The sequence below is a fragment of the Thunnus albacares genome, chromosome 12, assembly GCF_914725855.1.
Source record: "Thunnus albacares chromosome 12, fThuAlb1.1, whole genome shotgun sequence".
Lineage (NCBI taxonomy): Eukaryota > Metazoa > Chordata > Actinopteri > Scombriformes > Scombridae > Thunnus > Thunnus albacares.
The window spans coordinates 32,096,007-32,120,973 of record NC_058117.1 but is presented as its reverse complement, the minus strand read 5'-3'; the positions used below and the strand labels follow the sequence as shown (position 1 = coordinate 32,120,973).

The 24,967-nt window shown below is 43.1% G+C and overlaps 1 protein-coding gene across 3 annotated transcripts; it reads right to left on the bottom strand.

Annotated features, from left to right (window-relative positions):
* Window positions 1-106: 106 nt before the first annotated feature.
* Window positions 107-24,967, bottom strand: smg7 (SMG7 nonsense mediated mRNA decay factor). Of its 3 annotated transcripts, none has more exons than XM_044367490.1 (23): window positions 24,836-24,967; window positions 23,898-23,929; window positions 20,330-20,447; window positions 20,084-20,216; window positions 18,367-18,538; window positions 16,820-16,891; window positions 16,533-16,683; window positions 16,228-16,363; window positions 15,968-16,130; window positions 13,897-14,056; window positions 13,732-13,802; window positions 12,738-12,798; window positions 12,486-12,605; window positions 10,979-11,402; window positions 10,654-10,795; window positions 10,105-10,544; window positions 9,246-9,632; window positions 7,702-7,851; window positions 5,932-6,018; window positions 4,941-5,091; window positions 4,685-4,855; window positions 3,787-3,947; window positions 107-3,013 (listed from the first exon to the last, which is right to left on the bottom strand). In XM_044367490.1, the coding sequence occupies exons 1-23, from the start codon at window positions 24,859-24,861 to the stop codon at window positions 2,900-2,902; spliced, it is 3,642 nt and encodes a 1,213-aa protein (XP_044223425.1). In that variant the 5' UTR covers window positions 24,862-24,967; the 3' UTR covers window positions 107-2,899. The 3 variants fall into 3 exon arrangements, with proteins under 3 accessions (XP_044223425.1, XP_044223426.1, XP_044223427.1); XM_044367491.1 differs by having other exon boundaries at window positions 9,246-9,629; XM_044367492.1 differs by lacking the exon at window positions 7,702-7,851.

Below are 24,967 nucleotides of genomic sequence, written 5' to 3'. Positions count from 1 at the left end.
TTTCTCTGTAGAAACTAGTCCCAGTATGTTCTGTGGAGTAACTGGGACTGTTCTGATCTGAATTATTATACCAGCAAAACAAAAGAAAGAACAACTGGACACAGTGTCAAGGGAGAACATAGTTAACGTTTATTGAAAGGCTGATTCCACCACTTCTGAAAGTCTACAGAGAGACAGAAACACAAAAAAAAAAGCCTCAGAAGTCAAAGCTCAGATCTGAACCATCAGAAGCTCTCAGATCCACCAAAAAGAGATCTGACCAAAACGAGGACTCGCCGCCCTGAAAACCTCCCAAACTTCTCACAGAGTGGAATGTCATCGACAGATCCGAGTCCATTTAGTTCTTACTCAAAAAAAAAAAAAAAAAAAAAAAAAAAAAAGGCAACCAGAACCAGTCCAGCTCAGATCCACGAGTTTCTCTCCTCGACACTTCTGGCCAAATTCGTCCTCTCTCACATTCAATAATATTTTATCTTTATTTTTCAAATACATTTTTGTAAATGCAACATGAAAAGCACAATCACACGGAAAATAGACACGTCTCTTTGAAGTCTGCTTTAATAAAACGCCCCCGACGGGAAAATAAAAACAGGCTTTTTTTTTTTTTTTTTTAATCCGTTGGAACTAAACGATGAGTGTGATACACGTTCTAGATAGAAAACAGCTTCCTGCTGGTCTACACGGGACAGGGGTTTAATTACAGTGCTGCAGTCCAAAGCCTGAACATGAAGGGGGGGGGGGGGGGGGGTAGGGGGGGGCGCATCTGAGCATCCTGATTGGTCAGCTGTCACCCGCTGCTTTCTGATTGGCTCTTAAACAACCAGGACTGACAGTATATAAAGGTCCTACAAGAGTGAAACCACAGAAACCTCCACTGACCCAACTCAGCAGAACTCAGCAGCCCGTTTTTTCCACCACAGGAACTTTTTAGGGAACTTTAAATTGAGTTCCTGAACCTAAAAAAAAAAAAAAAAAAAAGTGTTTTCTCTACAGAGCAGTGCTGTCTGATGGTTCAGGAACTATCGCTGCCTGTCAAACTAAATTCAGGGCAAAAACTAAACCACAAAGTGTGAAAATTGTAGTTTTTTGGGGTTTTTTTTAACCTAATTGCTTTATTTTTCAGGTTCATCAAATGTTCCTGCACAAATGTGGACTTTTAGTTCCTGAGTTGAGTCCATGTGGCTCCACAGTTCCTGGTTCCTTTCAGGTTGAAAAAAAAGGGGGGGGGGGGGGGGCTTTAATTACGACCTACGATTCATAAAAACACTGCTGTACAGGGGCGAGCTGCAGTAGTGGTTACTGAAGAAAAGTTAGTGGAAAACATTCAGGCTGAGTCAGCTACCTGTCTGTCTGTCTGTCTGTCTGTCTGTCTGTCTGTCTGTCTGTCTGTCTGTCTGTCTGTCTGTCTGTCTGTCGTTCACCTGTACAGCAGTCAGTAGTAACTTGGACAGCGAGCAGCAGGCACAGCAGAGCCGACGGAGCTGCTTAAAAACTAGTAAAAAGGCAGAACATGAACAAAAAGAACAGTTAATGCAGGTTAAGTAAGCGAGCAGGGTTACAGTTTAGCAGTCGTTGGTTTTTTTTTGTTTTTTTTTTTTGTTTTTTTTCTTCATTAATCAAAGAAATAACAGGAAGAAGAGGCCAAGAGAGGAAGAGAACCCCCGAAAAATATTCAAGCAGGAAGCTAAAAGACATACCTGTGTTCACCTCAGCGGGCGTGAAGCTAAAACTGCTACGAACAAATCACAAAATACAGGTTTGGTTTTTTTTTTTTGTTTGTTTTTTTTTGTTAATATCTGCAATCTCTTGAAGCTAACAGTAACACTATCCCTAAGTTTGACGGGGTTGTTTTGTTCTTTGTCCCCCCCTCTCTCCTCTCTCTCCCTCCCTCGTCCTTCTGTCTTAGCTGTGATGTGTTTACTGGCATCACGACGGCGTCCCTTCGGGGGGGTCCTCGCGCCTCTTCTTCTTCCTTCCTCCTTCAAAAAAAAACAGGACGGACGGCCACAGCTAGCGAGCGAGCGAGCGGCGAGTTTCACGCCTGGCTGCTTCGCAAAGCAGCGTCCAGTCCCGGTTCTCACCACACGACTAAAGAGACGAGGCCCGTTTAAAGTCCAACTATGGCAATATATATTTATTTATATATTTATATAGCTGTTTGTTCCTCCTTTCCTTCCTTCATTCAACCAATCAGCTACAGAGAGCCTCCCTCCTCCTCCTCCTCCTCCTCCTCCTCCTCCACAATAATGAAAATGAATGGAGAGATCAAAAAGTCCAGTCTGTTTTTTTGTCCCCCGCTGCTTCACCTGACCTCCTCCCCCCCTGAACCCGACCACCACACCGTCCTCGCTCTCTCTCACGACGCTTCCCTGCTTCAGTCTGCAGCGGCGGAGACGCTAAAAAACGGGCGCTCTTCCCGCACCGAGCAGACGTCCAGCAGGTTAATTTTATTTTATTTTATTTTTTTTGTTCCAAACAAAGATGAGAGAGGAGTTGTGTAGATGTGGTGTCTGTCCAAACCGGGGGGGGGGGGGCAGCAGTAGTGGTGGTGAGAGGGGGGGGGTTTGTGTTCCTCAATGTTCAGATTTCCGCGGGTTGAAGGAAACCCGGCGGTGGCGTGGCGCGTGGCACCGCGGATGAAGAGATTCCCGCGCCCTCCGATCCAGGAGGGGCGTCACCGCTCCTCGACAGCCGAGGGGGGTGGGGGGGTTGGTGTTTCAGCCTCTTTGGGGGGTCGCGTCGCCTCCCCAGCCTCCACCGTTTCTCTCTCTCTCTCGCCGGTTTAATTTCCCTTTTTAGTTGGAGCTCGTCTTCGTCAAACTGTTTGTTTTTTTCCTCCCGTTTCTCCTGGTGGTGGTTTCGTTGACGTCCGGACACAAAGCGCCGCCTCGCCGGCCGTTCAGTGAGGCGGGTTCATGGCGCCGTGACCTCGCTGCTGCTTCTGCTTCTGCTGCAGGAGGAGCTGCTCCAGCGCCGACGGGCCCGGCTGCATCATGGAGCTCGACCAGATGGACTGCGGAGAGGAGCTAAGTGTTAGCATCATGCTAATCGACATGAGAGTCTGACAGATACGTCACAGCTGATCAATAACTAAATTATCAAAAATGTTTTCATGCTATTGATTGTGTAACAAAATTAATATTGGCAGAAAATTAATTGTTAACAATTTTAATAATCAATTAATTCCTTAAACAAAACATTTAACACAACAAAAACATTATAAGACATCAGTCGCCAATTAATCCATAATGAAAATAACAGTCAGCTGCAGCTCGAACTTTGCATTAACTTGCATCTATAATGTTGTCCAAACATTATTAAAACGTTATTATTGAGCCTGTATCTGCTCCTTCAATTTGGAATGAAAGTATCAAACATAAGCCACAAACTGATGATCAATTTTTGCTTTAAAAAATGTCAAAATCGATCAACTGATCATTAAAATTGTTGGCAGTCAGATAACAGCCAGCTGATCACCAGCTGTACGATCCATCAGGCTCAGTTAGTCAAAGTTCTCTTGGACGATGATTGGATCAATAAAAAGCTGCAACGATTAGTCGATCAACAGGAAGTTAATCAGCAACCTTTTTGATTATCGATTCATCATTTTGAGTAATTTCTCTCTGATTCTTCTTAAATGTGAATATTTTCTGGTTTCTTCTGTCCTTTATGACGGTAAACAAGACGTTCGATGACGTCACTGATCCACATTTTTCACCATTTTCAGACATTTTATGGACTAAACGACTAATCGATTAATCAAGAAATAAAGACAGTAAAAAGGACCTTGAGGCTGTCGAGCAGCACGGTGGAGGACGACTCCTCCATTGGAGACTCCTGATTGGTCCAGGAGCTGCCGGTCGGTCCGGCCTGGTGCCAGCTGGTGTCTGAAGCTGCAGAGGAAGCTGCAGCCGGCAGGTAGTCCAGACCGAAGCCGCTCACGGCTCCTAGTAAACAAACAAACAAACAAACAAACAACTACAGGTCAACATCTGGAAGCAAAGCGAGACAAGAACGTACTGACAGTGTGTTTTATATCTGTCTCTGCTGTTGCTGCTTGTTTTCTTATCTATTTGGGATAAAAAAAGTTAAAGTAAAAAGTTTTGAAAGTACAGTTCCCATCATGCTTTGGGTGATGCAAGCAGAAGGATAATGTGGGCTATTATTGTCTTTTACTTTGTATTTATTTACATTTTTGCACATGTGCACGATGAAAAGTCACGCTGAGGCATCTATTAGCAGTAACTGTTTGCACTGTAACCATGGAAACAGACACAAAGATCAATAAATCAACAAATATTATATATTATATTTGTATTATATTACTGTTTCTTTTTAACCTGTCAGGTAAAGTGAAATATTTCTCAAAGCTGCAGCTCAAGTTTCCAGTTAAACCAGTAGGTCAGGTGTCTGTAATCATTCCTCCTGTTCATACTGGACATTAAAAGATCCTTCAAATGTGCTTTCAATGCATTTAAAAGTCTGTGTGAAGCTTCTATTCAGCTTCAGCAGTCTGAGTTCGTCATATCAAGTGGATATCTGACACATTTACAGTCTTTGTGTTTCCCTGTTGAGCTGCAGGTGGAAGTATAGTAACAAAAAGAGGAACTTTGGCACTAAAAAGACTGTAACGTTGAAAGATATCTACTTGATTTGACTCATTTGCATGTTTTTGTTTCCTCACCGGGCTTCTCGGCCTTCCAGCGGTCCACCACCCTGCGGTCGCGGCTGTCCGGAGTACCGATGGGCCCGAAGTTAGAGAAGGGCATGGCTCCATGGTTGTGTGTGGGGGGGGAGGACGGCAGGCTGCTGGGGTTGGAGGAGTGAGGGGATTGGCTGGCTGGGGTGGAGTGGTCTGCCAATCAGAGCACAGCGTAGTACATCAGACACACGTTTGACCGTTTGAAGCGAGTGTGAGCTGCGGCGAAGGTGAGACGTACCTGAGCTGGCGGGGAGGGAGGGGGACCAGGGAGTCCCCTCGAACAGGGAGTAGAGGGAGGGCTCCTGGTGCATCATGGGAGCGTCGGGCTTGGAGCTGGGCGGCAGGTTCTTGCCGTACGCCTGACTGAAGATGCTGTTCTGGTTGTATTCCTGAACACACAAACACAGACGTGAGACGAGGCACTCACATCACGTTTCCCAGGCAACGACACAGACGCACTGACGCTCCCAAACCCAGATGATTATTGATTTCCAAATGAAGGAATATTTGGCATTATTTTTGGTATTAAAGAAAAGATTCTGTCGGCCCGGTGGAGAAACACTGAGACCAAACGATGAATCTGGAAGATACTCAGCAGGTTAATCAATAAACACAACAGTTTGATGGTAATATTGGACTTGATTCGCTGGATATTCTCATCTAGTTATTGTATCTTTAAACATGTTTTTGATTGTTTCCTGTATATTTCCTCCATCATGTCATTCATTAATAGTTTAATATAAATTAAATTAAAACACATCAGTGTCTCTTTCATCCCTGTTCACATCCTGTTCAATATATATATAATATTTAACTATAAATAACTTGAACAGAGATGTCAGTGAAGTGATGCTGAGATCTGATGTCAATCACTGATCAGCTGTGTGATATTGATCAGATTCACTGATTTAAACCTTTAACTCTTCAGATTTTCTGTTTGAATAACCATCTGTTGCTCCCTCTGGTGGATGAACTACGTTACAGCAGACTTCACCTTCATTAAACTGTTTTCATGATATCAGACTGTTTTACAGGTTCTTTTCATTTTATCACATGCAGGTAAAAAGTATTTAACAGTGCAGATTTTTAATGAAGCAGATGTTTATTCATTTTAAAAGCAGTGATGCTCAGTTTCAGTTTTTAGTGAATTTAAAGGGGCAGAGATCTCAGACGACAAGGCTGTTTTTTTGATGATGATGATGTTTGTGTGTTTTTTAACGGAGTCTGACCTGCATGGGGAAGCCAGATATGGGCAGGAGAGAAGATGATTGGCTGACGACCTCAGGGCCGCCCTCCATCCTGGCCTGGTTCGGCAGCTGCGGAGACGAAGGACAGAACCAGGGATGAAGACAAAAACAAGACGGCTGCAGCGGCGGCTGTCTGACATCACACACACACGTCTCACCAGACAGATGACGTTCATTATGTAGCAGAGCTGCAGGGACGTTTTAATCATCCGACACACACACACACACAGATATATATACGACCTCTGACCTCAAATCTGATCTATCATCACAAACACAGATCTGCAAAATCATATAAACATGTTTAGATTTAATGAGCTGCAGGTGGAAACTAGCAGCTTAAGTGTCTGAGTTCATATAAACTCTTTGATCAAATCTTTATTAGCTTGAGTTTTATAAAAGATGAACTATACCAGTGGTCCAATTGTCTCTTTTCCTACAGAAACCACTGACAGGATAAATTAATAACATTTCTAAGAGTCTGGTTTAGATGATGATCTTTGATTTGTAGCCGTTTGATCTTTTTTATCTGTTATATTCTTGTGTTTCAAGTCTTTTAAAACATGCAGCGTGAGATTAAAGCAGTTTAACTAACAGAAAGCTACCGACAGCCGAAGCTTCATGATGCTTTTCTCGTTCTAGAGATGTGAAGTGTGCGGAGCTGCTGCTTCCTCGACTGTTTTTCATTCTGTTTTCTCATTTCAAAACATTTCTTTAATTGATCTCAGGACTCTACTGGTTAATGAAACGATGCTACAGGTTTATATTATTTACACTTTGTTTCTGAGAAATCACGTTTTGTCTGTAAATGTGCTTTTTGGCGGACGGCTAAGAATTACAACAACACGCATGAGCCTTGGCTGCTGCTGCTGCGAAGAAATTAAAAGGGATCTTTCAAACATTTCTTTAATTGATCTCAGGACTCTACTGGTTAATGAAACGATGCTACAGGTTTATATTATTTACACTTTGTTTCTTAGAAATCACGTTTTGTCTGTAAATGTGCTTTTGGCGGACGGCTAAGAATTACAACAACACGCATGAGCCTTGGCTGCTGCTGCTGCGAAGAAATTAAAAAGGGATCTGATTTAATCTGCAGATCGTTAGCAGCGCACGTGACTGAATTTTAAGCTCTGTGATTGGTTGTTTTTGTCGCTGAAATGCATCTTGGGAGTCGAAATTAACTTCTACTCTGAAATCTTTCTGTTTAAAGTCTCGTAGCTTCATTTAAATTACAGAACCAGACGTTTTCTAAACAGCAGAGTTTCATGTTGATCCAAACACAAATATCTCCTCACAACTCTATTATTATTATTATTACTACATGAGAGAAGCTGAATATTACGTTTTCAGACACACGTTTCTCTTTTTTAGTTGTTTTGTAATATGTTGACAGTTGATGTTTGGTTAATAAAGTCGTCTGCTGACACATGATGATCTTTGATATTCTGCACTATAACTTATGGCTGAACGATATGTTGAAATGACTTGATTCATTTGTATTTGTTGTTATTTGTGCTCAACTGTCTTTGCACATGAAAAACATGATGTTTAAAATATGCATCTGTTTATATCATCCAGCTGCACTTCAACTACCATCACTACATGTGAAAGACTGCAGCTCTGTGATGTGAAGAGATGGACGGTGATGAGCAGTGAGGCTTTAGACCAGGATGGGACTGGATGCACGGGGGGGGGGGTGGGGTGGGAGGGTGGGGGAGGGTTGAGGATGTGGAAGACAGGGCTACATACAAATATGTTTGGTCCAGGAGCAGTGCTAAGAGGGCCAGCCAAGGCCTGGAAGAAATCAGGAGGCTTAGTAAAGACCAGCTCCTCCTCCTCCTCAAAATCAGCTAGAGTTTTTAACAGGTCAGGAGGTAGAAGAGGCGAGCTCTTGTTGTCCTAGTGAGAGATGAAGCAAGAAGAAGAAGAAGAAGAAGAAGAAGAGGAAGAGGAAGGAGGAGGGAGAGGGGTAAAAAAAAAAAAAAAAGAAGAAGAAGAAGAGAAAAAGAAAGAAGGCAAGCCGGTAAGACAGAGGAAGAAAGAAGGAAAGTTATGCTGAAAGCTACAAAGAAGCTGAAAGCTGAGTACAGATCAACACAGTAAAGATAAAAACACACACACACTGCAAACCTAGTCATCGTCTATCGAGTCCTGAACACGAGAGAGAGAAACCAGCCGGCAGGGTCACAGTCCACCTGCTTCAACACATCACTCCTACAATCAGCCTTAAAGGTCAACCATTAGTCCATTAATCAATTCATCTTTTTGAGTCATTTTGTAAGAAAAAAAAAAATTTTAATTCTCTGATTCCAGCTTCTTAAATGTGAATAATTTCTGGTTTCTTTGACATATGAAGACATTTTACAGAAAAAAACACAACAACAACAACTAAAAATATAAAGAAAATAATCGACTAATTAATCAATAATGAAAATATTGCCTAGTTGCAGCCATATTTAGAAACATTACAGATATGTCTCCACTGTTTAATGTCAGGATCCACATCTATCACAGTAAAATAACTCTGAGCAACATCTTTTAAGATTGCAGCCACAACACAGATGTTTAGCATCTCTGCTAATCAATAACCTGAGAGAAACCCTCGTCTACGACCAAACTAAACCTCCAGAAACCTCCAGAAACCTGCAGGTTATTATAAAGTCCTCAGTGACACTCGATTACTGCAACAATACTTCAAGAAATTAAAGTTTCCCTCCAGAGAACCAACAAGAGAAAAGTTAAGATTTACAATTTAGAATCATGTTTCATTGATTAATTGATTAGTCCATCAACAGGACATTAATCAGCAACTACTTTGATTAATGAACCGTTTCAGTCATTTTTTAAGCAAAAGTGCTGTGAAAACTTTCTGTTTTCAGCTCCTGAAACATGAAGTTGTTTTTCTATATATGACAGTAAATTAAGTATCTTTGGGTTTTGGACTGTTATATTTGTCATTTTTCACTATTTTCTGACATTTTATAGACAAAACAATTAATCAATTAATTGAAAAGATGCAGATTAATGAGAACAACCATCAGCTGCAGCTCTAATGTTTTGGATAAAGTATGTATAAACCCTGCGGCTCAGTAGAAGTCCAGCTGAGTTTTATGTGGTTTTAAAGAAGCTCTGGTCCTCAGACTGACTGTGCTGAACATCTGTAACAGCTGGCACAAACTTTCTACAGAGAAAAGAAAACACTGAGGGGAAAACGGCGAGAAACAGCAGCACAGAGACAGAAAAGCAGCAGGACCGCAGCGCCTCCTCCTCTCTGACTGTCTGAGTTGGCTCACCTCAAACGGGGGTCCACGGGGCCCGGCGGCGGCGGCGTCCTGCTCCGAACACATACCGCCCGGCCTCTTCATCCTGTCGGCCATCACGGCCAGACCGTCCCCCATCCTGTACGTGGGCTCCCAGTAGAAGTCCTGCATCTTGACGTCAGGGTACTTGATCTTCTTGTCCATGTTGGAGAGCTGCGGCTGAGCGGGCGGCTGCAGCTGGTGCTCGTACAGTTTGAGAGGGTCCTGAGCCGCCATGTAGAAGGCCTGCTGCTGCTGCTGCTGCTGCTGCTGCTGCTGCTGAGGCTGCTTCATCGACATCTGCATGGGGGGCATCTTCTGCAGGGCTGCCTGGGCCTGGTTCCACATCTGAGTCGGCTGGTCCTGGACCTGCATGTACTGCTGAGACCACGAAGAACACACAGAGGCAAACATCAGTCACTGGACCCCCTTCTGTCGGGATCTGATCTCAGTGTTTCTCCTGAACCAAGCGCACCTTCTCCACTTCCTGTCATCCACCACCAGTATGTTTCACACAACCACGGCGCTGGTTTGGCTAATAAACCTGAAGTTGTCTGTATGTAGCTGAACTGTTCAGCTTAGTTTGGAACATTTATTAAAATTAAAGCTGCAAGCAAAATAAACTTTAATCAGATTATTTACTTATTATTTAGTTGTTATTATTGTTATTATTATTTAGAGTTCATAGATTTTGGGAATTATCTGTATTTCTGTTTTGCTCGGCAGGTTTGTTTTCCATTAATCTATCATTAATATCATCATATCAAACACATTTAATATGTGATTAATGTGGACGCAGCTTCATGTGGACGTGTTCGGAGGGTGCTGCGGCTGTACGGACTGCAGAGCTCACCTGCTGCAGCCCCGGGTGGTGAGGTGGACTCTTGCCCATCCCGACCTGCTGGACCGGCTTGGTGGGCGACTGCTGCTGCTGCTGGCTCATCACCTGCACCTGCAGCTGCACCGACTGCTGCAAGGCCTGCTGGGAGGGCGTCTGGGCCTGGGGCTGCTGACCCTGAGAGGGCCCCTGATTCATGGGCCCCGGCCCCTGCCCCGGCCCCTGGCCCGAGGACCCCGGCCCCTGACCCGGACCCGGACCCGAGGGCCTCTGCTGACTGTAGGGAATGTGGGACTGCTTCCCGGCCTGGACCTGGGTGCCGGCCTGGGTGTGGACGGCCGGCTGGAGGAAAGGTCCGGGGACGGACACTCCGGTGGAGAAGGTGAAGCCCGGGTTCACCTGGAGCCCCGGGAACGCCACCTGGGGAGGGATCACGTAGGCTGAGGGAGGGAAACCTGCAGAGGAAGAAACTTGTATCAGTGTTTAATGTCTGAACACAACAAGGCGAACAAGAAGTTCAATAAACCAGTAATAAAGTATAGAAGTGTGTGTGTGTGTGTGTACCAGGTCTGCTGGGCAGGGGTGGGAACGCTCCAGGATGATGGATGGGGATAAACTGGGAGGAGCAGGTGGTTTGAGTTTGAGTGACGGGAGTCTTCTTCGCCTCAGACACCGGAGTCTTCCTCAGCTCCACCTGCGCTTTCACCTGAAGAAGAACGAACCTCGTCACACGACTCGTTCAAATATATTCACATTTATATTCTTAATTGAGAATATTTACTGGTGTCTTTAGTCTCTGTGACAGTAAACTAATCAATTAATCCAGAAAATAATTGACAGATTAAGCTAAAATGATTAGTCTTAAATATATCATACGAGGGGCTCTGACCTGTTTTCCAGCATCAGAAGTTTTCTCGTGGCCGCTTTTCTTCAGCTCACTCTTCCTCTTCCCGTCTCTCTTCAGCTCTCCTTTCCCAGCGGCCCCGTTGCCTTTGGTGAAGTCCCGGCGCTCCTTACCACCGTCCTTCTGGTGATGGTTGCGTGTCGGCTCGCGGCTCTGCTCTCGGGGTTTGATGTTCTCCTTGAAGGTGACGACGGGCCGGTCGCTACCGTCCGGCCACGAGCTCTGCGTCTTCCCCGCCGACAGCACCGACTTCAGCCCCGTGTTTCCGCCGTCGATGGGCGTCTGCTCGCCGTTGGACGACTCCTGGAGCACCGGCGCCTCCTTCTCCTGCGGCTCCTCGATGGCCTGCTCTGGAATATCGGTGATGAAGATGAGGAGGCCGTCCTCGCTCACGTGGCACTGGATCAGCCTGTAGACAGAAGACAAAGTGATAAAGCTGCCAGACCAGTGAAAATATAAGGGGCCAGTAAAACTGATCTACTGGTCAAGTGGGGAAAAAATGCTACGCTGGACTCTGCCTCTGCAAGCTGCAACGATTAGTAAATCAGTTGATCGACAGAAAAGTAATTGCTAACTACTTTGATAACCAATTAATCATTTTGAGTCATTTTGTAAGAAAAAATACAAAAGTTCTGCGATTCCAGCTTCTGAAATGTGTTTATTTTCTGGTTTCTTTAGTTTCTATGACAGTAAACTGAAGATTTGTGAACAAAACAAGACATCTGAAGACGTCGTCTCGGGCTTTGAGAAACATTAATCAACATCTTTCAGTATTTTCTGACATTTTATGGACCAAACGACTAATTGATTATTCAGGGTTTTTAATACGGTGATTATGAAGTTTATTGCTTATTTCTCCCTTTCCTGCAGTGAAACACTGCAGAAAAGAAAAATCAATAAAAAAAACCTTTGGGAATCACTTCTTTACAGTAAAAACATCTTGCTGCCTCCAGCTGCTTTAAACCTCCGAGTTTAAAAATCCATAAATACAGCTGCTAATGTTCTCTGTTCACTCACAGTCAGTAGAAAGTAGCCCCGAAGAAAACTGACCCCCCCCAGTGGATCTGCAGGGCTGCGACTAACAATTATTTTCATTGTAGATTAATTTGTCAGTTACTTTATCATGAATAAATTAGTCATTCAGTCTGTTAAGGTCAGAAGTTGTTGCTTTGTTTCCCCAAAGCTGCAACCTGAAATGTCTCGTTTTGTCTCGACCAAAAGTTCACAACCCAAAGAAACTCAAACCAGAAATATTCACATTTAAGAACAATTAATCGATTCACAGAAAATTCATCAGCATCTATTTTGTTAATCGTCTAATCTTTGCAGCTCTAATTATCAGAGTAACAGAGATAATCTGTCAGCCTCTCTCCTCCTCCTGGTTTTAGGTTGGAGGCAGGAACAGAAAAATAAAACCAAACCCGTCTACCTGAAGAAGCTTTAAGCTACAGTAACAGTTTCCAAATCCATCAGCCGGCAGACTGACACTCACCCCGGCTGGTTGTCGGCCACCCACTTCCCCAGACTGATGAGCCTCTGGTGGCGGGTGTGGACCGGCAGGCCGTCCCTGTCCACCAGGATGCCCTGATGACCTTTAGTGAAGTCCAGAGACCTGAGACAGCAACAGGCGTCATTATAGAAACATCCTGACTGATCATCGTCCAACTACTGAATGAACGAATGAACGAATGAACGAATGAACGAATGAATGAATGAATGAATGAATGCAGGAAGGAGTCGGTACCTCAGAGCAGGCCGGAGAGCCAGAAAACCCTGGAGCTCAAACTCCTCTGGCAGGGGCGTCACTGAAGAGAAAACAAACACACCTTCACCATCAACACTCTCCCATCATCAATACAGTCTGGGGATGCACGATATTATCAGCACGTCATCGGTATCGGCTGATAAAAGCTCTAAAATGAAATATCGGCATCGGCCATTTCTGCCGATTATGAGAGGCCGATTTGTTGCCTTCTCCTCCGCCGCTTGACTGCGCCTCCCTCCACGGACTGTTTCACCCTGACGGTCCCGGTGCCTACTCCGCAGGCTGCACTCCACTCAGCCGCCCGTCAGACCCGCTGCTTTCCCCACTTTAACCTGAATAACAAACCGGGGCTCGATGCTCCGGTTGGATCCACATGCAGAACCGGGCCTAACGTTAGCTGGGAGGCTAGCTGGCTGTGCTTCCCTCCGGCCATGCTGCGGCTAACGCTCTGCTAGCCTCTCAGCTAACGTTAGCCCTGACACTCTACCATGTGGATCCAACCGGAGCACCGACCGGAGTGTGGACCAGAGATCCTGTCTGTCTAATAAACTCAATGAAAACTCTGCTGCTGCTCCCACTTGGCAGGTTCATTAAAGTTTTAATGCTGAGCTCCTGAACTCCAGTCTTCCTCAGTTCTTCCTTCATATATTGTCTTTCTTGATCATACTTAGTACAATCTATGCTTGCATGTATAATAGTCTCCTCAGCCAGCTGGTAAAAATATGTGCATATATCGGCAATCGGCCACAATGAGCTGGAGATATCAGCATATCGGATATCAGCAAAAAATCCAATATCGTGCATCATAATACAGTCAACTAAACCTGAGAGCCGCTTCATACACAAACACATTAACTTCAGTAAAAACTCATTTTGAGTGAAAAATGACAATAATTGTCGAGTGAACTGAGGAAGAGCTCGTATTGATCAGTTGATGTTGTTATCAGTGCAGCCATACGTTCATCAGTCCTACCTGAGGAACAGGACACGTCGTCCTCTTTGGGCTGGAAACTGTTGAGGATGGAGACCAGCCAGGGCCAGATGCTGAACGACAGGAAGAGGAAGAGGAGTTAAAGTTTAGGTTCAGAGCTGATCCAACAGTCTTCAACTACAACGGTGGAAATGACGGTGGACTTACTACTGCCTCTTGTCCACGGCGGCCTCGTGGAAGACGCTGGGTCTCAGTTTGAGCCAGTCCAGAGACACTTTGATGGCCGGCAGAGGACACTCGCCCATGATCTCCTCGCCGCGGTTCTTGTTGAACAGAGCTCGGCTGCACATCACACCCAGGAAGGACACTGAGGGGAGAGGAAGTCACGTCAGACACCATGTTGGCCCTCAACACGGCGGGAAACACATCTGTCCTGTCATACATGTCAGTTTATTTTACCTCCTCTCTTTAAATGTATTTTAATATTTAACTGTTGTTTAAATTGTCTGATTGTCCCTCTGAGTATGAAGTTGCTGTATAAATAATATTTATAGGTAATATAATCAATAGACTTGTTGGAGATGAACTGCTGCAACAGGAAGTCACAGAAACATTAACATCCTGTTGGATCTGATTTAATAAAATGTAGCATCCATTAATCAATTCATCAAAATTGTTGCCAAAGAGATAACAGAGCCTACTGATCACCAACATCAGGCTCAGTGAGGTTAGTTGCAGCCCTAATAAAGTGTTATCAGATCAATCTATTCAAGCTTCCACTCAGAAACAAAGTATTTCTGTTTTAATGATGTTGTTTTATGATCGAGTCACTTGTTATATTCCATCTAGACAATCAGTGATAATCATGAATCCCAACGATCGATTAATTATTTGGTCTATAAAACGTCAGAAAATAGTGAACAAACATAAAACATCCGAACAGCCGGAGGTGAAATGACTGGTTTTGTCCACTAACAGTCCAGAATCCAAAGATATTCAGTTTATTATCACATTAAACAGATAAAAGATAAAAGAATCTGACACTTGAAACGTCTGATCTTGAATTTCTGCTTGAAAAACGACGAATCGATTGTTAAAATAATCGGATCGACGATTCGATTCATTGACTGATTATTGCAGCTCCAACTTATATTCTAAATCCTTCTACATAGAAACGTAACGACTGATCAGCTGCTGTCGGACGCGTTCACCTCACACTCATCCGCATCCTCAGATAAACAAACTCAAATCATCGATCAATAGTCAGAATACACAAGAGGAGTCTGTAGATATTTAGACCATCGGAGCTTCTAAATGTTCCACTTATTGTTTCATTCTTATAAGAATTAAACAACATTAGTGATGTCGGGATGCAACTAACAATCATTTTCTCAGTGAATCAATTTGTCTATAAAATGTCAGAAAACAGTGAAAACTATCTGTTAAAGTTTCTTAAAGGCCAAAAAGACGTCATCAAATGTCTTGTTTTATCTGATCAACGGTCAAAAACGACACAGAAAAGCTTTTAATATTCACATCTGAGGAGCTGCAACCAGTAAATGACTGTCAGTTGATCAACTAATCAGTTAACGGTTGCCGTAGTAACATAATGTTCATATATTTGATTTATCAGTATAATCTGTAAGCTGCTGAAAGGACTCGGCTGCTCTGACAAACATCTTGTGTCAAAATAATTCAACAAAATCTCCCAACAATCAAAATAAAAAACTTACAATAAAACTACAGAACAATATGTTCACTTCAGGATTTCTCTTCTGTGCTCACTTGTTTCAGTTTCAGGTCTGAGTTGTTGGAGGGAAATAATAGAAGTCGACTGACCCCGCCCCCCCACGAGTAACTGGCCAATGGGAACGCAGCTCTGTAATGAGAGCTTTGTGGTTTTTTGGTTTGATTCTTGGGAGATTTTTTTAAATTATTATGACAGAAATGTACTAAACTAAAAACGGAGACATCTGCAGACGTCTCCTCAGACTCTGGGAAACTTTGATGGTTATTTTTTCACTAAACGATGAATCAAAATAACCTTCATTCACTTCTTCATGTTGTCTGTCTGCAGACGGCCTGAGAAGTGACTGTATTGATTCATTGATTTATTTATTGAATGGGACAGTTTGAGACATTAAAGATCTGTAGCATCTGTAGTCCCCGACGAAAAGCAAAAAAAAGAGTTTGTGTTGGAAGTATGAAGTGACAGTTGAACCAGTAGAACCAGTAGAACCAGTGTGAGTAGAAGCATGAGTGTGACTCTGGTTCTTACTGAAGAGGCCGAGCAGCTGGAACCAGCTGATCTGCTGCTCGCTGCTGTAACTCTGCTCGCTGCCGTCAGCCGTCAGGTCTCTGAGGTGATGAAGCTCAAACAGGTTGATGACGGTGATGTGGACCAGCTGCTGAGAGCTGAAGGCTTTCTGCAGGATCAGCCTCTGCACACACACACACATACACACAGGAGCCGGGTCATCAAACGAGGATTTTAAAATGCTTTTACCTCTCAGAGTGAAGGTTGTTTTTGTGTTTTACCTGAAACTGCTCCTCCAGCTTCTCCCTCAGACCGTCCAGCTTGTCCAGACTCTTACTCAGGTAGACGTGACCGTGAAACTTGATGAAGGCCTTGATGAAGTCCGACACGCTCCACTTGGTTTTCACCTCGTCACGGCTGCGCAAACACAAGAAGGAGAATTTATTTCACACAAATGAAACTTTCCCTTTAATTTAAACTCTAAAGAAACATTCGGGAGACATTTTCTGATTCGCTGATTCTCACTGAGATGATAAACAAGTAAATTAAACCAGTGTGATTATCACAGTGTGTGAGGTTGCGTTACCTCTCCAGAGCTTTGGACAGGGCTTTCTGCAGGTTGGTGGAGGCTGCAGGGAAGGGGAACTTGACTGCAATGCTGCGGCAGTAGTAGAAGATGGTGGTGAGGTGGTCTCCTTTAGAGGACGCCAGGATGGCCAGCTGGTTATACGGCTGACCTGCAAGGAGACACAGACCACCATCAGACCACATCAACCAGACACACTACAAACAAAATCAGCCTCAAAGAACAGCTGTTCAGATTTGATTTGCAACCAGTATATGTTTGACAAAGAGCAGCGCGTCAAGACTCACCGTTTGATGGGACCAGCTGAGCGGCGTGTCGGTAGTACGACTCCGCCTGGCTGGTCTGGTTACGATAACGTGCTGAAAGACAAAAAAAACGATCAGATAAGAACCAGAAACTCGGACGATCTTTGATGGGAAATGTAGTATTAGAAAGGAAGGAAGAAACAGCACGACGACGTGTTCCTGGATCGACATCGCCATCGACCAATCACAGCCCTCTGACATCATCAGTGTGCTCCTGTGCTTCTCTCATAACGTCTTTGTGACCTCAGAGACAGTTGTGTCTCTTCAGAGGTGAGCTGAGTTTCCCTAATTGAATTTATTAATTTATTAATACTCAGAAAACTGAACGAAATCCTGAACTGCACATCTTTAATATTTAATATTTGTAGCTGTCTGAGCTGCTGCGAGTGAAGCTAGAATATTGTTCACTAACGATACATTTGTTGCCCTGAATGATCCAGTTTTTACATCATTAATTATTGCCGTGATATATTTTTCTTCATCGTCGTTGGTTTTAAGAATATGGACCTTAATTTTTGTATTTCTCCGTAAAATAATAAATTCATTATAAAATATAATTTATATTTGTCAGCATGGCCTCTATGGAAAGAGCAAAAATTAGTTTCTCTTATGAATAAGTCTGGTTTAACAGAGCTAGTTCACATCATAAAACTACAATGTTCCTGTTCGTTTCATTGATTAATTATTAAATTAGGGCTCTTTTATCATCTTCATCCTTTATTGTTAGTGAACAATATTCTAGCTTCACTCGCAGCAGCTCAGACGGCTACAAATATTAAATATTAAACACGTGCAGTTCAGCATTTTGTTCAGTTTTCTGAGTATTAATAAATTAATAAATTCAATTAGGAAAACTCAGCTCACCTCTGAAGAGGCACGACTGTGTCTGGGGGTAGGGATGGGTGTGATTAATCGATAATTGATCGTTCAGAATGTTTTCGATCACGTGGAATTAAATCGGTTTAACGTTCGTATCAAAGTACTTTATGTATGTGTGTGTCTTGAAGTTGAAATGAATTTCACTTCGTGCTGCAACCAGCCGAGGGCGCGATTTAAATTCAAGAGGGAAAACGAATACTCAGTCGCCGGCGGGTTGCCATGGAAACTAGACGAAAGTAAACATGAAGAGAGCAAGGCGACCATTTCAAGCTAAAAAACAACGAAGCTCATTGTAAACATTGCAATGCCTACAACACAACGACGACCCCGATGATCGACACCCGACACTGGTTAATGAATCCTCCTCTTCCTCCTCTTCCTCCTCTCAGCCTACCATCAGCTCAGCGTCAGCTCGGAGGAGCTGGTGCTCCGCTGCCTTTACGAGCTGTTTAACAGTTTAACCGTCTTGTATAAGAGGACTGCTGCTGCTCTATAATCTCTTCTTGGAATAAAGATTTGGGGGCCACAGAGAAATTTTGAGAGAAGCACAAGAGTAGCACACTGATGATGTCAGAGGGCTGTGATTGGTTAATTGGTAAATCACGTTGTGCAGATTCCTTCCTCTGCTGGTCTGTTAGTTTTTTACTCACCGATGTCTCCGAGGTGGACGAGGCAGTGCTGGCAGATGTAGGAGCAGGAGCTGGGCTGCGGCGTGACGATGGCGCTGGTGTTGCTCTGTTTATTGCTGATGATGCCGAGCTGAGACGACTTGACGCGACACGGCAGGTCCACGTTGAACACGGTGCACAGCTCCTGCAGTAACTGAGACCACACAGCAGCAGCAGCAACGTTACGTTAGCCTGATCGCTGTGATGTGTGTGTGTGTGTGTGTGTGTGTGTGTGTGTGTCGCCTGTTGAAGTCATAATATAGATGTAACACGGTTGATGTGATTCTCTCTGAGCTTTTGTCAGACTCCTACTGGTTTACAGACGTTAACAGTGATGCAGTTTAAATGTTGGACTCTTCTTCAGGTGTTTCTCTCTCAGAGCTCTCTGGATAAAATGAGACACATGAAAACAGTTGTTTTTAAAAAGTCAGACTAAACACAGACGTCCTGTGAAGGAAACAGTAAACCAGAGCTTCATCGTCAGACTCTGCTCCCTCTTCATCAAAAACACCCACTTACACCTCCAGCATTCAGTTCTTATAAAGTGAAAGTTTTCGGCGGATCTGCTCTGCGTCAGTCTGTTGACACTATTTACACAAATCAAAGATGAATCATGTCACCAAACTCACATGTAAGAATCTGTTTCACAAATATTTAGTTTCTGCTCGTTGCTTCGACTTCCTTCAATCACTGATTCATTCAGATAAATTCATCGTGGTGCACTAATAGCTTCCTGATGTCCTGCAGATAAAAACAACTGCAAGCATTCAACATGTGCAGCTTGACAAGACAGAAAAAAAAACATGTTTTATTTCTCTTTGGTCCTGTTTACACCTGGTATTAACATGTGATGGGATCTCACTTCCCCGCTCTATATGCAAATAAACACGGACATCATTTCCTTTTTCAAAGACTCGTTGGTTATTAACTAGACTGAGTTATGCAGCGATCTCTCTGCAGCGTGCATTTACACACGAGACACAGCAGCATAACTTCATTGTTTAAATGTCCGACAGCGTCGGTCAGGATCTGATGTTCATTAATGTTCTTCTACACGTCCAAAGCAGCGTCCTGATAAATCCTGATCTCATCATGTCCAGCAGCAAAACTAAACACCGTCGTTATCAACTTGACAGGACAGAGGAAACTATCTAACAACGTTTAGCTTCTGAAATATGTTTTTAGACAGACAAGAGAAAAATTAATGGTTTAATTTCTATTCTAACTGTTGGTTTGAAGAGTGAAACCAGTTAGAGGGAAACGAGAAAAACAGCAGAAAACGGGAGGTAATTATTTGTTTATCTTGTTTATCAAACCAGTTGAACAGTTTTGGACGGAGGATCTTGTGTCTAGTCTGTCAGAAAATAGAGGACGTCAGCTGAGTAGGCGTCCTTCAATGTGGTCCAGATCACCTCCGGATGTGGTCTGAGTGATCGGATCTCAATCCGTCCTCAATGTGTCTTGGGTGCGTTCACACCTGTATTTAGAGCTGCTGTCCACTAGTGATCAGATCACCTGAGCCGGATGTTAATACCAGCTGTAAACAGTTCAGTCACCAGCTGCTGACAGGAAACTTACACTTTCAATATATTTCTATGTTTCTTTTGGTACTAAACTAAACTGGACAATCAGAGAGACAGTTTTTTTTTTTTTAAACAGGATCAAACCCGGGTGGCGTTGAGGACCGCCTGAGTCTCACCTGCGTGTAGAAGCCGCTGGCCGCCTCCAGGAAGAGCGACAGGTTGGCCTGCACCTCGCTGCGGTTGGGGTTGGCTCGGTTCTTGGCCTGGCTCTGCAGCGTGGTGATCTGGTTCTTAAACGCATGATTCCACCTGAAGGTAGACACAAAAGGAAAAAATAAAAAAATAAGTGATTTGAGCTCCGGCAGGCCTGGATGATGTGTGTGTCATGTGATGATGATGATGATGATGATGACGCAGCTTACAGGTCCTGCTCCACCTTCTTGTCCAGAGCGTACTCCAGGTCTGTGACCAGCATCTTCTGGTAGAGATCCTGCAGGGCCTGCCGAGACGTCCACACCTCTGCCGCCCCCAGCTTCGAATCTGCACAACAGAGCAGGAACAGTCTAATAAACAACTGCTGGTGGGAAGCAGATCGTTACGATCCCTGAGGATGAAGACTGGAGCTCAGTCTGGTCTGATCAGATTCACCGTCTCGTCTACTGATCGATTCAGTTGCAACAATTAGTCAACTAATTATTTTTGAGTCGATTTGTAAGAGGAAACATCCAGATTCTCTGCTTCCAGCTTCTGATAGGTGATTATTTTCTGTTTGTAAGACAGTAAACTGAATATCTTTGAGTTGTGGACAAAACGAGACATTTGTTTCACCATTTTTTGACATTTTATAGACCAAACAACTAATAGTTAATGATAACTCCACATTTAAAGTTCTTGTTTAGACCAGAGATGTGCAGAGAGCTCAGTATTTGTATCTGTATTTGTTGAGGCAGCAGAATTATTTGTATTCAAATAAAAGTGTAAAGAGGTTTAAAAATCCTGTTTTTGTTTTTATTACGCTTTTAATTTTAGAAAATTAAAATGTTACAATAAGTGTTCATGAAGCGTGTGTCAGTAGTTCAGCTTTATCTCTGAGGAACACCTCCCAACTCCAGGAGTGACGTCCAAATTAGGAAATGTGCGTCATGTAGCAGGTGGATGTGACTCCCCTCGTTGAGACCTGCTGATAGACGTCACAGCGGAGCAGAGGAGAGACACTGAGATAGTGATGTAACCGACCTGCACGCTGCTATTTGACAAATAATTTCTAAAAGATTTGTATGAAACAAATATTCGTATCAAACACCACTATTTGTGCTTTGCTGAATAACGTCTTTGTGTTCGGACACACCTCTAGTTGTGACATCATCGATCCAGATATCAACCTGGCACTAATATCTACAAATTTCAAACAACTTAATTTATTTCAGTCTTTAAAGTTAACAAATAGATGAAAAAGCTTTAAATAACTTCAGTAAATGTGACGACTCTCAAATAACAAACAGCTGTAATTTAGGATTATTTTAATGATCAGCTGTATTTTATTGTGTGTTTTTAAATTAATCATTCACTCTATAAAATGTAAACAAAATAACGACAGATCACATCATGACTGATCAATCGATCTTTTTCATTCATTTTTTAAAGTAAAGATGCCAAATCTTCAGCTTCTAGTTTCAGCTGCTCAAATGTCAGAATTTGTTGCGTTTCTTTGTCGCACGTGAGAGTGAACGCGACTGTCGGCCGCACAGCTTCGACTGCAGGAAATTATAAAGAGCATTTTAACCATTTACTGACCTTTTACAGACAAACAGAAGATGAATCGCTAATGAAATTAGCATTGATGCAACAATCCTGTAAATCCAGTTTTACTATAAATCATTTGTCACGTTATATATTCACATGTTTACTGTGATATAAAAATGAAAGACTCTGTGATAGAGACACGTTTCTGTACTGCTCACTTTCATTTTACACAACCGAGGTATTAAAGGGATAACAATCACTATAAAAAATCATCTCAGTTATGATATATATCGTCATATTGTGCAGTTAGATCTGATTCTGATTGTTCTGCAGTGATTTGCTGTGACTGGAGGAACAAATTTAAGGAGCAAACGTGTTCAGAGACATAAAGAGTGAAATCAAAGACGCTGCCGTGTCATCGTGTTCGGAGCCGTTCAGTCAGTGTCAGATGTGTCAGATAGTCCGACCACAAACATCAAAGTAAAAACCACCGAGTGCTGCAGGCTCAACGTAGTTTTCTCTACTAGCAGACGGTCTGGCAGGAAGCCAACCGCACTGAGAAACTGCTGCTGCTGCTGCTGCTGTGAGGAAAAGACTCACGCTGGACGCTACAAACATATAAAGTCAGCTGTCAATCAACCAGTCTGGTCACTAAACATCCAGGCCTGTCACTATTCTATGATAACATCACATAGACGACTGAGGTTTCACACCAAAACCAACATGTTTTATGGCTTCTTGTGTTGAGATTGTGGTTCAAAATTATTCAGATGAATCGCCGCACAAGACAAGAAAACTTCAGCAGCAATAAAATACCAAATTTAACGTATCAGTTATGATTTAGATGAGTTTGAACTGACGATTATTTTCATTATCGGTTGTTTGGTCCATAAAATGTCAGAAAATGTGAAGGTGACAGATGTTGATCAGTGTTTCCTAAAGTCCAAGATGACGTCCTCAACTCAAAGATATTCAGTTTACTGTCATAGAGACTAAAGAAACAGGAAAATATTCACATTTAACAAGCTGGAATCAGAGAAGTCAGATGAATGTGTTCACAGTTTCAGCTGGCTGACTGTGAACACGGTCCTTAAGTCAAGACACAGTATTTGCCTGCATGTGAATAACAAAGCAGTCTGGTGTGATGCAGAGTAGAGATACAAACTCACATCCTTTACTGCAGTACAAGTACCAACACAGCAATGTGAAAATACTCCATCATGAGTAAAAGTCCTGCATGAAAAATCCTACTACAGTAAAAGTACATAAGTATTATGAGCTTGATGTAGTTAAAGTATTGCAGTAAAAGTACATAAGTATTATGAGCTTGATGTAGTTAAAGTATTGCAGTAAAAGTACATAAGTATTATGAGCTTGATGTAGTTAAAGTATTGCAGTAAAAGTACATAAGTATTATGAGCTTGATGTAGTTAAAGTATTGCAGTAAAAGTACATAAGTATTATGAGCTTGATGTAGTTAAAGTATTGCAGTAAAAGTAGTGGTTTGGTCCCTCTGACTGATATATTATTATATATGACATCATTAGATTATTAATAGTGAAGCATCAGTGTTAGAGCAGCATGTTACTGTTGTAGCTGCTGGAGGTGGAGCTAGTTTACACTACTTTATATACAGTTAGCTAGTTTAGTCCAGTGGTTCCCAACCTAGGGGTCGGGCCCCTCCAAAGGGTCAGCAGATAAATCTGAGGGGTGGTGAGATGATTAATGGGAGAGGAAAGAAGAAAAAACAAAGTTCTGATACACAAATCTGTTTTCAGTTTTTGGACTTTTTCTCTAATCTTTGATTTTTGCTGAAATATTGGATCATTTGAACATTTATTGAAATGAAAGCATGTGAGAAGTTTAGAGGGAAAAATCACTATTTGGTGGAGCTGTTAACAACTCATAGACATGTGAAATGTGACCCCGACTACACACTGCTTTTTGTAAGACGTCAAAAGACAAAAAGGTTGGAAACCACTGGTTTCATCTTTAACAATGTGTTGTATTTTAAAAGCTTGTTATATTATCCATTGTGTCAAATCTGCATCTGAAAAGTAACTAAAGCTGTCAAATAAATGTAGTGGAGTAGAAAGTACAATATTTCCCTCTGAAATGTAGAAAGTAGCATCACATGAAATACTCAAGTTAAGTACAAGTACCTTAAAACTGTACTTAAATACAGAACTTGAGTAAATGTACTTAGTTACTTTCCACACAGGTGAACGTGTGATGGTGCAAACCTACCTGTCATGTCAGCCTTCAGGGCCTCTGCCTGTCTGCTCGGATGTAAACAGAGGAGAGGAGGTTAGACAGAACACACACACACACACACACACACACACACAAACACAACCTGACACTGACACACACATCACCTGACTGCATACATGTAAATACCACGGTAACATGCAGCACTTCCTCATTGTTGTCAATCCACAGATCACTGAGTGCAGCGGAGCTAACAGCTAGTCTGCTTTCACTCCACCCGCCGAGGCTTCATTTAAACATGAAACAGCTGATATCAGATGTCTGTTAGGGGGGGGCAGCGGGCTCAGACTAATCCCTGGATCCAAAAATGCGACGATAAACGTACAAACAACAAACCTTCAGTACATGTAGCTCACATTAAGCTCTGACCGCCCGCTGCTAATTAACGCATGTAAACACACAGCTAAACACACAGTTAAACACACAGCTAGGCACCCTTTAACCGGCAGTTATACCTGACAGAAGCAGGTGTGAATGAAGCTGAAGCATCTTTAATGTGTAACAGCATCAGTTGTCTGATGCTACTCTGACATACGCAGCAACACGCTAACATTAGCTAGCTAAAGCTAACTAGCAACAACACACCGAGTAACGCGTCTCTGTGGCGGGTAAACGCACATTTAGCCTTAAATTTAGCCCCGCAGCGGACAGTTAACATTACATTTATCTATAATCAATCTATAATAACAGCAGCGTGTATCCAACGCTATACATATCTGTCTGGATGTGTGTAACATGGCGACAGGCAGCAACATCGATTGTTTGTTGATATATGATGCTAACATGTAGCTCCCCAGCCTGTTAGCTTCAGCGTTAGCAACCGAACGAAACTCTTCACCTGTCGGTTAAACTGTGAGTTTCTGAGCTCACCTGTCTCACAGGTGAGCGGACAGAGAGCCCCGCGGTGAGCTTACCGGAGGTACTGAGCGCAGAGGTTCATCCTGCCGGATCTCCAGTCTTTCAGACAACGACTGGTCCCGAGGCTAACGCTCCTCCCGCCGCCATGTTGTTCCTGTCTGACCCGCACAGGGCCGCTGAGGAGGGGG

Bases quoted from the DNA above. Each gene is read 5' to 3' on its own strand.
- smg7 (XM_044367490.1), bottom strand. From the start codon at position 24,861: ATGAACCTCTGCGCTCAGTACCTCCG. The intron at 18,539-20,083 runs GTGAGACTCAGG...GTGTGGTCTCAG, and splicing joins CCAGCGGCTTCTACACGCAG to TTACTGCAGGAGCTGTGCAC. The intron at 5,092-5,931 runs GTCAGACTCCGT...TTGTGTGTTCAG, and splicing joins TATCTGGCTTCCCCATGCAG to GAATACAACCAGAACAGCAT.